This window comes from Cryptotermes secundus, unplaced genomic scaffold, assembly GCF_002891405.2.
Source record: "Cryptotermes secundus unplaced genomic scaffold, Csec_1.0 scaffold282, whole genome shotgun sequence".
Taxonomy (NCBI): domain Eukaryota; kingdom Metazoa; phylum Arthropoda; class Insecta; order Blattodea; family Kalotermitidae; genus Cryptotermes; species Cryptotermes secundus.
The window spans coordinates 248,153-261,091 of NW_019738874.1; the positions used below are offsets into that span (position 1 = coordinate 248,153).

The 12,939-nt window shown below is 41.7% G+C and overlaps 2 protein-coding genes across 7 annotated transcripts in view; one reads left to right on the top strand and one right to left on the bottom strand.

The window, feature by feature from the left end:
* Positions 1-12,939, top strand: part of LOC111871160 (putative tyramine receptor 2) — a 248,106-nt gene that overhangs the window by 181,640 nt on the left and 53,527 nt on the right. The window lies entirely within an intron of this gene.
* The window catches only part of LOC111871152, a 35,971-nt gene that overhangs the window by 19,116 nt on the left and 3,916 nt on the right, over positions 1-12,939 (bottom strand). Inside the window, exons 2-6 of the mRNA XM_033754128.1 lie at positions 12,352-12,625; positions 7,009-7,133; positions 5,442-5,663; positions 3,238-3,501; positions 2,216-2,381 (exon numbers count right to left, since the gene is read on the bottom strand). Of these exons, the coding sequence (XP_033610019.1) occupies positions 2,216-2,381; positions 3,238-3,501; positions 5,442-5,663; positions 7,009-7,133; positions 12,352-12,625 (1,051 nt within the window). The remainder of the gene's footprint in view (positions 1-2,215; positions 2,382-3,237; positions 3,502-5,441; positions 5,664-7,008; positions 7,134-12,351; positions 12,626-12,939) is intronic.

The window sequence follows — 12,939 nt, forward strand, 5'->3', positions numbered from 1 at the left end:
GTTACTGGGATACCTTTACTTTACTTTACTTTACTTTACTGTGTTTATGCACTTTTGCAGCGGGCCATGCTGAGGCCACGGACAAAGTCGCATGAGTATTACAAATGGCGGTGGGACTCGAGACTTCCCACTCTCCTCCGGGTCTCTAATTCCCATCCAACCCCCTCTGTCTGTGTCAGCCAGCCCATAGTCCGTGTTGTTAACTAGGCTCTGCTCACCACCCGTTTTCTCGCTGCAGTGTTGCTCGGCTAACTATTTGACCCTGAAAATGAAGGTGATATGTTTCTTCCAAAAAGTCGTTTGGTTTTCAACAGACTGCTCAGTGTTATATCCCAGAAGACAGAGGTCTTCGTAAGCAGCATTGTGAGAACCTCGAGTTCTACATAAATTTTACAGTTATTTACTTGTTCGCAGAAGAGCCAAAATGCTAATCAAAATAAGCACGAGGGCACATATACACAAGCAGAGACGAACTAAATGAAACGAAAGGGGCAAGACTTATTGCCTACGTAGGCTTTCATTAAAAATAAAGCGTCTTATTAACGACGTCTAACATCCACGCTTATGCAACCAGATTCATGCGTTCTTGCTCTTAGCGTTATTCATATCCGAATGCATTAAATGCATTATAATGAAGAGTCTAACCGAACGTTAACTGTGTGCTTTTACTTCGATAAAGGTAAGCCTACTGAAGATTCACGCCATAGCTCAGGCAGTTAGTCATCGACTTCCCACTGCGAAGACGCGGGTTTGATCCCGCGTTACATCATTTGGAATTTACGGTGAATGAAATGACACTGGGGCCAGTTTTCTTCGAATACCTACCAATTGTTCTTCTACCGTCTGCTCCAGACTCATTACTATCTCTCAACGATTCTAAAATATCTTGTTACTAACAGCGTCTTATAATTTCGAAATTCGGAGTATGTAGCACCGACCGAGCGGCCGCCGCTTGTCGGTGAAGTTAGTACCAACTTTAGCGGATAGAGGGTGTCGCGTGGTCAGCGCAACGAATCCCCATAGTCGTTAATTTCGGTTTTCTAGACCTGAGCCGCTCTTTCCTTGAAATAGACCATCAATTATCCTCACGAGGCTGAGTGGACCCTGTTCCAGACCCACTACTTCTCAGAAAAAAATCTGATAGCGCCGGAAATCGAACCCGGACCTCTGGATCTGTAGCCAGGGAAGCTGATCACAAGATCACAGAGGTGGTCGGTATAGTTCGCTTGCGGAATACAGGCCACGGAGATTTTTTTTTGGTTTTTGTTTTGTGTATGTAGTACGTGCAATGTAAGATATACATGAACTGAACGTTTATGAAAGTTATGATAATTACTCACTAAACAATTCTCTGTAAGATTTGAGTTTTTCACGGCGGTGGCTATGAAGAATGCCTTCTTCTGTAATGTAGCACCGTGTAAACCTTATGTGGACTGACGTTCCTCCGAAACGTCGGTCCACATTATATGTACACTACACCATATCCCACAAGACGGCACTCTTCAAACAGTTCTCTTTTTATTACTGTTTAGAAGTTTAACTTCATATATTTTATTTAAACTTCAGTGTTATGTAAATTTTATTAAATACAAGAGAAAATAATTTAAACTACATGATATGTACCATGTACTGATTAGGGCTTATCACTGTTAACAGATTTGTTTCTGCAATACATGAACACTTACCGCCGTACTGATTATTGATTTTTAACTCCCTTTTGCAAAATCAAAAGGAATATCATTAATCTCTGCCGGTCATGAAGAAAATATGTTAAGTGATATGATTTAATTACCCTTTGGAAAAAATTAGAGGCCCAGAATTTTTTATGCAACTGACTGACCTTATAGAACTCTTTTGATGACGAAGTGAAGTGCCTCTTTCTGATGTGTACTTTGTAGTATAAGTCTCTTGACGAGGTTTCTAAGGATTTATGAAACATTTTCTTTTTGATCCCACAATATGTTTTACTTCCATACGTACATATATATAACTTATGTACTTCACACTGAATGTTAGAATAAACCAAACAAACGAAGGAGCTTACTTCTTTCAAACCATTAGCTCATTATCCAAAGTCAACTTACATGTCAGTTATATGTGGACATAGGAATGTGTTCTGAGATGAGTGCAGTAATAGAAAATATAATTTATATCTTCTTTTAACTTATTGTACATAAACCTCTTGATGGATGTTCACAAGTAGCCGTGCTGTCACAAGTGTATTCTTGAGAAAGACATCGGTATCTCTCCGTCCATTTTCAACAGAATGGACTTCGTATCAAAAACAATCGCCAGGGGCGTGTCTTTGCAGGGAGACACCTCGAAGCGGGATAGTATGTGTATCAGCCCCGCCTTGACCTGCATGAACCCAAACCTCATCCCTGTGAACAGAAACAGTAGCTCGGGTAGCAAGAAAATATTAAGTAACAGTGGAACGGGATTAGAGCTCACAGTTCTGAATCGATCGACGCTGGATATGGTCGTCTTACACACACACATAGTGATGTTTTACAAAGAGTATATAACTTTCATATATGTCTGTACAACTGTACAGTCTTACCTTCATTTATTTTTTCGCATCACAATATTCAGCCTACATATCTGTCAATCTATTCATCCCTACTTGAGCGCACATAAGCGAGTTGAGAAAGAAGGACTCTGAGAGCAGCTGTTTTACTTTTATGTGAGACAAACTACAGGTGCAAACACTGTAGTGTCCAAATGTAGTTATAGCTATGACAGAGCGTACTCACTCACTCATGAAGCTGAGTCCTTCTTGAGGACACGCCAGTTGTGCAGAAAATTCTCAGCATTTTGTGGAATCCGAAGGTTCATTACCGTGTTCACAAGTGCCCTTCATTTGTTCCTATCCTGGTCCAGATGAATCCAATCCATTCCCTACCACCCTACCTCTCTCTAAGACAAATCTCTCAGAACTTCAGAAGTGTTAAAACATGTATTGGAAATTGTAATGCAAAATGTTCGTGTTAATGAGAGCATAGTTGCAGAAATATGTTTCTGTCCATATTCTGTATGAGGAAATGACATTCTTAACAAGAGGGAAATGCAGAAATCTACTTAGAGAAGGTATATCCGTTACACCCTTTAGGCTAGAATAATGGTAGTAAGAATGAATATATTTAATAATTAGAGTGTAAGTTTTATTATATTCTAACCTTCATTGTAAATTATTTTAATATTTTTCAAAACCGATCCTGAATATGCACTTGTTCTTACCGATGCAAATTCGGGGACCTTCCCCAAATGGGAGATATGTGTAGTTCGGTCGATTCTGTTTATTTTCCTCTGTGAAACGTTCCGGGTCGAATTTATCTGGATCTGGGTAGTACTGTGGGTCATGATGTAAACCGAGTACCGGGATGTAAACCCCGGTCCCTTTCGGAAGTATTACTGTTCCATATCCGGAGGCGGAAGAAAGTTTGTAGTCCGTGTCACACATCCGGTCCAGAAATGGGAGAACCGGGTACTTCCTCAGTGTCTCTGTGAACATACGAATAGAGCAGAGTGCACTGATATAGACGGGAAGAGCGGCCAGAAATGGGAGAACCTGGTACTTCCTCAGTGTCTCTGTGAACATACGTGTAGAGCAGAGTGAAGTGATATAGACGGGAAGAGAGGCCAGAAATGGGAGAACCGGGTACTTCCTCAGTGTCTCTGTGAACATACGTGTAGAGCAGAGTGCAGTGATATAGACGGGTAGAGAGGCCAGAAATGGGAGAACCGGGTACTTCCTCAGTGTCTCTGTGAACATACGTGTAGAGCAGAGTGCAGTGATATAGGCGGGAACAGCGGCCTACAATTCGAAGGTTAATAAAGTTCAGCCCTATAGATCTAATTATTCAGCAAACGAAGGATTGTCCATGTGTTCAAGATGAGCTCTTGTTTGGAACCATCGCAAATCATGCATCCTGCTTTTAATGGCTGCCGCTAGTTCAACACATTACAATGGATACAGTGTATCCACAAGACATGCTAGTGTCTCAACACAGAACAAGATGTACACCGAGTCCTCGACAGGTGCCCACAGTTTTAAGACAGAAGCGAGAACATAGTGCGCAGAACACATACTGGAATTTGAAGAAACGCACTGTGTCCTCTACTGCTGCTGGTAACTCAGTACGCGAGAAAAGAATGGCCAGGTACCTAAGAGATCCTGGCCTACTGGGTCCACTCGGCACGGCGGCCACTGATTGGCCTATTGTAGCCTGCCCTGGGTGATTATGATGATGGAGAATTTGGTGGAATGAAGATTGGCATGGTAAACCGAAGTACTCGGAGAAAACCTGCCCCTGCGCCAATTTTTCCACCACAAATCCCACTTGACCAGACCCGGTATCGAACCCGGGCCGCCGCGGTGAGAAGCCAGCGACTAACCGCTTGAACTATGGCACGGCCGTGAGCTGTTTACCATAATTGATGGCCGTTTTTCGGTTTGGGGGGGGGAAGGAAAATTTAGCCTAGATCGTGATCATACGCAATTGGGGCCAGTGCACCTTGCCTGGACAGAGGCCCTGTTCTACCTCAAGTACTCGTATATTCTTTCACTGTCACCACCCCAATCCGAAACGTCGATGATCACCAAGGCTCTGACCATTTTGAACGAAAGAATAGAATGACTTTAAGTTGAAATTTGCCAATTTCGGAGCCCCCATCTCTCTTCGGAGGACGTGATTTAATTTTGATTAATAGGAATTGAATATGCTACTCCACGTTCCATCTCACTATCATTAATTAAAACATAGTTGTTGTCTACGTGTAATATTTACATATTTACAGAAGTAATCACGTTTTACGGTTTTGATTTATGGAGTCTAGCAGTTTGCCTGACATTATCTGCTCCGCTGTGCCTTCAATGATATTAGTCCCCAGCACAATGATTTATAGGGCACGCGGTAGTGGAGTTGGTTGAGACACTATGCTACAAGCCGGAAGTTCGCGGGATCGAATCCCGATTAGGTGGATTTTTTTAATTTATCTAATGCTTCCAGCCGCACTATGGTCTTGGAGTCGACTCAGGTTCTAACAAAAATGAGAACCAGGAATATTCGTGGGGCGTAAAGGGCGGCCGGCGCATTTAGGCTGACAACCCTATTCCCATGAAAAATACAATTGCAATAAAATTGCAAGACAGTTTGCAATACAAAAGAATAGAGATCGCCTTTACGTCTGTGAAGTGTTCAAGCTCATTTTGAGTAGATTCGAGGTACTCGTAAAAAGACATCTTCAGATAAGAGTTCCCAGTGGGTACGCTCAAGTTGTGAACCCTCTGGGTACCGAGACCACAGTTAGAGAAACACTGATCCAGGGGCTACAACAGTAACATACCTGTATATCCAGGCCGTAAGCAACAGTAACATGGACGGGACTTGCTTCCTGTCACAAGCATTAGAATCAGATGTGAGCTACCTGAGTCCCCTCACCTGAGACCACCATGTCGAGGTAGGACATCTCCTGCATCCCTTCATACGTAAGCTCGCCCTGGTGTTTAGCCATCACCCTGGTGATCTCCTCTCTCAATCTGTGCTGTATGTCTGGATGCATTGCAAGCTCGTACAGAGCGAAACTCATTGTTGTGCCGGACGTTTCGAAACCTGCAATTAAAAAGGCGAAAGCCTGCGCCACAAAATCATCGCCGTCTATTTCTGAAACAGAAAATAGTTTTTTTTTCATCAAATTGTGCTCCTTCCGGCTTTGTCACATTTTTGTCATTTTGTGCTTCAGATTATGTAGAAAGCAATACCAGCGAGCAGACATCTTCCTAAGAGGCTGATAGTAACTCTTATAGGGCACCGTTTGTGTTCATTGCTGTGTTCTGAAGGATACGCCACTGGCCCTGTCCTGGGCCCATCTCCACTCCTCTCAAATAAATAACGCATCTCTTAGTGATCACAGTTTCGGAAAAAAAGTAAAATTGTCCCTGTGCTTAACTAATTACGCACTATGCCATGAAGACGTATGGGGGAGTGGATGTATAGATCCACATTTTCTTGACCTCGGCACAAGCTGGACGTGGTTAGCTTCACGCCTTGGCCGCTTTATAGCCCCCTATACCCAATGGGTGGGCTCCAGAGCCGGTCTGGATAGAATTTCATAATAACTTCTCTAAAATGTAATAATTTACCTGTTGATTTATTGTTGCATGCGTGTCTGTTACGAGCGTTACCTAGCAATGGCCGCTTTTTGCAGAATCACCGCTTAGCAACGGATCTAAATGCTACAGTATATATGGATTATCCTGTAAAATGTGTTTTTCCAGTTCACTTTATATCTTTTATCCAAAATATCTGAGAGACGGGCAGAAGAACGTGATGAATTAATAAGCCTGAAGACGGAAACAAGTTTCTGAAAAAGTTGTATTAAAAAGTAAGCAAGGAATTTCATTTTGACTGCCAGCCATATATAGTATAACACAAGCGAGCTCCAGCAACGACTCTGCTATGGCCACACTTGGCTGGAGATATGACCGAAAGTGACCTGATAGCCGGGCACCTAAATGTGCTTAATGAGTATCATTATGTTTGCGATCGTAAGAACTATTTATATTTCAAAATGTACAGTATAGTATAGTATAGTATAGTATTGTATTGTATTGTATTGTATTGTATTGTATTGTATTTCTAGTGGGGTGGGACTAAGCCCCTTGTACTGCGGCCACTTCTGGCCTATTGTACCAGCCCCAGATGATAGGTGAGGGTGATCGTGGAGTAATTGATAGAATGATGATTGGCAGGGTAAACCGAAGTACTCGGAGAAAACCTGCCCCAGCGCCCCTTTGTCCACCACAAATCCCACTTGGCTAGACTCGGGCTCGAATCCAGGCCGCCGCGGTGGGAAGCCAGAGACTAACTAATATAAATATATTGCTTGCAGTTCTCTGTGACTCATATATCGGCGACTGGGCGTGTTCCAGATGCAATTTTTGGGTTTGGTTTTGTAAATATCCGGCCTGTTCTCCGTCCCACATAATGATCGCAATGTTCAACTTACCGAATTTGGGGCTGTTTTTCTGATTCTTTGAAGATATTACGTCGTCTTGTGCGTCTTGTTTGCTCCTGTTCCTCAACTCGATCATGGAATCCAGAAAGTCTTTTCGTACTGACCCAGTCTTCTCCCTGAGAATAAACGTAACTGTGGGTGTCAGTATCCGAAATTCTTTTAGACAATTGTAGACAAATAGTCTACAGTATGCAATCTAATTTGTCGACAGAATTGAGCCTTACTGGATAGACCGTCCATGTATAACACAGTCCGTCAATGATGCAACAAACTGTACCTTTTTTCTTCCACTTACAATTTTAACATAACATGTTTCGGCCCTAGATGGCCATCTTCAGGTGTTTTAATACTGCTACACTGAATTAATATGCACTAAAATCACACATTGTAAGTAAAGTAAAGTAAAAGTAAAAGTATCCCTGTAACATGCCGTGGAGGCCCATAGGGTTGTGAGATGTTGAGGCTCCCACTTTTTCTAGAGAATCGGCTTACATATGGCAGTAATGTTGTCAGTCCTACGCTCCGGCCGCCCTTTACCTCCAAGAATATTACTGGTACTCATTTCTGTCAGAGGCTGAGTCGACCCCAGGGCCATAGTGCTGCTGGAATGATTAGGTAAATTAGAAAAATAAATTCATTGACCTCATCGGGATTCGATCCTGCCACCTTCCGGCTTGTAGCATAGTGTCTCAACCACACTACTGCCACACGTTGCAGACCACTTAATTTAATATAAATGCAGTAGCAGATTTAATATATTAAAATACCTGAAGATGGCCATCTAGGGCCGAAACATGTTGTGTTAAAAGTGTGGGTGGAAGAAAAAGGAACAATTTGTTGCTTGCAACAGGATGCTTAAATACGGTCTTAGAGGATAGTTATCGCCGTCTACAAGGATTAAGCTTGTTAGCTGTGTCATCCCCAAAACCAACCCATTGTATAGCTCTGATCACATATGTTCACGGGACTCTTAAGTAAACTTATAAACTAGCGTAAAACCGGTCGGAATGTCAACAAGAAACCGTTGCAGTTACCAGCACCATCCTTGCTCACACTTCACCTACCTCACTGTGATTCACAATTATACGTTATAGCTCTTAATGGAAAAATGGAAATCGCTATTTCTCTGAATATGCACGCTGTGAGGTTGAAGAGTTATGGAAAGAAATCTATATATGTATTGAGAGTGCGGATGCAGTGCCATCTATCATCAGGCTTTGCTTTCAGTGTGCATACAAGCCGTGACATGGCGCCTGCGTCGTCATTCTCTTGAATTCGGTGTAGATAACGGTCAGCGGAACTGACTTTACTCTTTCATAACGAAATATCAGCACACTCAAAGGGTCCAAACGAATATACCTTTGTATCTAGCTGTGAGGTCACACGATACTCACAGCAAGATACAAAGGTATCTTGCTGTGAGTATCGTGTGACCTTGAAAATGAAGATTTGTTAAGGATCTCACGAAACTTGGGAAATACAGTAGAACTATTATCTTCTTCTTGTTTTCTGTTGCTTCATTCAGTTATGATAGAGCCAGTGGATGCTGGCATTTCATTCTGTCATTCCGGCGAGCCAACGGGAACTGACTTGTCCTCCATTTCTTTTCTCTTTTCTAAATGTCGACAAGACGATTGCTTTGCTTTCCATCTGCTTTTACTATGGTTTCTTACTTCGTTTATTCTTCGACCGTGAAGATGAAGGCGGCATGTTCCTCCGAAACGCCGGTAGACTTTCAACAGACTACAAGGCAGTGTGTCCCAGAATACAGAACTCATCATAACCACAGCTGTGAGAACCTCAAATCCCACATAGATCTACATAGTTCTTTGCCCAGAAGCAGGATGGCATTATAACGTCCGTAACCTTATGTTAGGCGACACAATATCATTACACAGAAAGAGCGATAGATTCATATTAGCGTTAAATCGCCTTCGAAAATGAAATATTCTAAACACGCGTTGCTCTGGTGAGGAGCAGCAAAAATCGAATAGAAATTTCCAGTTATCTTAATGCTCTTTACTCGTCCGAATACGAATTCTTATTGCACTGATGAGTGACTGTTTCACTTACACAAATTCCCTTTCTTCTGAAATGCAAATTTATTTACAATTACTCTTTTACATAAAAATTACAAATAAACCGTTGGAAATTTGCTTCGTGTTTCGGCCCTTCATGCATCTGTCCAGCTTGCCAAAACTGCTACAATATATTTGTAATGTACTTAAAATAAATTGTTTCCTAATTTGAAGAAATTTAATATTTTCCGTTTTACGTCATCCACTCATTAAAAGACATTTCCTGGTGATTATCACTCGTTACGTTTTCATGCGCTGCCTTCCTTCTGCGGCGTCAGTTGTTTGCATGCTATTTGTGCAGTTCTTATGGATGTCGGTGCATAACACAGAGAATGAATAAATTCAAAATGGCGTATTACACTAGGCTGCGGAATTCGTCGAGATCCAACAGGATCTTGAGTTTGGCTTTCCGGCATATCGAAATTTGGAATAGATTCTAAAGATACACGATGAAGGGAAGATGATTTAGGCCTACAGACATTATTACGCAAGAAAAGGAGTATTCTTTTTGCTATACCGAAATATAGTTTCTAAGAGCCAACGGCGCTGTTTTAAATACGTAATTTAATGACGCTATGAAATTCGAGACTGTATTGTGTTGAACACAAGCTTAACTGTGTTATTAAAGTTAACGTGACAATAACTACCTCATTTGCACGGAATTTTATTGAGAAATAAACCATGACAAAGAAATATGAGATCGTTTTATAGCTTCGCTTTTTGTGAGAGTTTCCGTTCTCTTAATAGCTGATATTAAGGAACTAAATTAACTTTCTTAATGACGAATATGTAATTATAATTTTGTTCCTTTTTGTGGGTGTTTTTAAATTTAATTATTAAGGACGTTACAAAATAGAACTCTCCCTGTTTCTTAACCACCAACTCACACATGCATTCTCACGCTTGCCATTAGATAGATTTGAAGTTAGCTTCAAGATAATGCCCGTTGAAAAAATCGATACATTGTACAAGAGGCCAGATGGGCCCTGCAGTCATTGTGAATGCAGTGGCAAAGAAATGTATCTTTCTCTTAAATCTTTTGTGCCTTCAATTCCAAAGAGCTCATAACACTCGGAATTACTGGGGTTTTGGGCATTGCCCACCACCCGGTATTGCAGAAACACTATAGAATACCGGACGATGTACAAAGTATAAACAACTTAATAATTCCTAATATTTCTTTAGATTCCTTAAATACGCGGAATTCCTTTCCAAGCGCAACTCCGGAGGAAGAATCGGGCTATTTTTCGGTGGAAGCGAGTCAGCTGATAATGCGGAATTCCGCTGTACGAAGATGGATTGTAGAGAATGGACACATTTTTAATAAGTTTCCTTTCTGAACGCTGACAAGTTGCTGTTGCAGAGCGTAAGTGGTCTTAACGTGAAGGTCGTATTAGTAGCTATCTTAAATTTTAAATCTCCGTGGCTTGAGTCCGCAAGCGAACTATACCGACCGAGCAACCGCCGCTTGTCGGCGAAGTTAGTGATAACTTTAGCAGATAGAGGATGTCGCGTAGTAAGCGCAACGAATTCCCACGGTTGTTAATTTCGGTTTTCTAGACCGGAGCCTCTATTTCCTTCAAACAGTTCCTCAATTATCCTCACGAGGCTGAGTGGACCCCGTTCCAGACCTACTAGTTCCCAGAAAATTCTCACAAGGGAGTAGTCTGATCCGACATGTCGAAACCTGCCTTTTTTTCTGCAAGAGTATGCACAACAAAATCCACTGTAAAAATTTTAGCTGCTAATACCCACTGCAAGTTTTTTTTTTTAAATTGCCGAAGTTACTCATTTTTTTCTGTAAGCGGAACCGCTTGTACAACGCTTCCTAGATCTCACAACAGCTGTGACGAGACAGCGCGAGCTTGATCTTGGGCAATAAGGACGAACGATCGTGCATCTCCCTACTGGAGGATTTAGTTTGTTATAATGGACATAATGCACATACGTACATCGTCTGTAATACTTTTTTACCCACAATGAAGCAGTTCGTTGTTCATTCTTTATAGTCGTCACAAAATTGCGAAGTGTCTATGGCGTGATGAAAACAGACATTTTCTTTACGCCACGCACACCTAACGAATGAAAAGTTAATGCATTTAGGCACTTCGCAGTGAGTAAGAGTTTTTTTTTTATAGACAAAACTGGGATGGAGTAAGAAGTGGGCCTGGCCGTTGTTCTGCATATCGGGCTGCGTACCAGGCATACTTTATCAAGTTCGTAAAACGTGGCGATGAAAACTGGTAATGTACAAATGGCTGAAGTTTAAGAACACTGTTCCGTTGAAAGACCTGAAATGACACAGAGCTATCAGAAAGTATACTGTCCGACAGTTTTCTGAAAAATGCTTTCCACTGTCGAAAAAATTCTTTATCAAGTGGTTGAATCACAGTTGTTGTTCCTGGGGGAATTCTCATCATATCAACAGTTTTCTGGTCGTCTTCCTGAAGGACAGAGGTGTCATTATATCCAGGGCAAGAGTCCAACAAAAGCAATGAATTATTTTCTGCAACGGGTAAGAAGACGGTTCGAATGAAATATTGAAAATTACTCCCATTTTGCCAGATTTTGATACGTCAATATAAGATTTTTGCAAGTAAACAGCCTCTCTTTAATTTGTGGTTCCAATTTGCCTCAAGGTTCCTGAAGGCACACAGTTCTTTATCGAAACCAGACTGATCACACAGCACTTGCAAGAATAACAGCAGGCCTATATAAAGAAATTACAATGCTTATTGATACAGTTGCATAAACACTGTTAACCTAAAAATAAAATGGTAACTACGGTTGGATCTGGATAGTAAATCACTTGCAAATTCTGTCAGAGTAACTATTAATGGAAAAACTAAAGTGTACTTGTCAGATTACGATAGATTTGTGCCCTGTTATCTCTCTACCGATGCACCGGAAGCCCAGGCTGAGTCAGCCGTGTTGCGTGTTGCGTACTGCTCTGCTCTGCTAGGGATGGGCATTTCTCCAAGGGTCTGGCAGCCTACAATATTGGCCATGTTGAGCAATTTTTAAAAAATACTTGCAGTGCGTATTAGCAGCTAAAATTTTGACAGTGGATTTTGTTGTGTGTACTCTTGCAGTGGGGGGGGGGGAAATCAGGGCAAGTTTCGACATGTCGGATCCGACCATTCCCTTCTCAGTTAAATTTTGTTAAATTAAATCAGGGTTGAGTCATTTTGCTATTATTTTTTGTACTTGTATTTTGTTCTGAAACTAAAAGAAAATGAAGACACTTTGTTCTCACCTGTATTCCACTGTACTCCAGACGGTCTTCCTGATGTAATCGGTCGTTCTGTCGTCCAGAAATTTGAATTTAAAAATGGTGTTAAAGGAAGGTGCGAAGAACCATATTAGTGATATCAGTCCTTTCTTAACAGAGAAGTCGAGTACTTTCCGTAGATATCTCCGGAACTCTGCGTCAGGATTCTTCAGGGAGTTGCTTTGGATCCCGAAGGCACAGGAGGCTATCACGTCTGTCGTGTACCTGGTCATCATCTCCGCCACGTCCACGGGGGAACCTGCAAACAGGCTACGTTACATATGCTGCTGCTGTGTTGTTTCGTAGGGACTGTCAGGTCACAGCTATAACGAAACCCGTTCTGTCGTGCCCTTTGCAGATGTTAGGAATGTGGAGTGGTTAATCGCCTACTGTTCAATAGACTCTTCTCGTAGGAATGTGGCTACAGCTACTGTGGAATTGTCTGAAACACAGACTCATGCACATGAAGAAACAACGGGGAAACTTCTAGTGAAACACAGTCTCATGCATATGATGCAGAAATAACGGGGAAACTTTTAGTGAAACACAGACTCATGCATATGATGAAAAAAT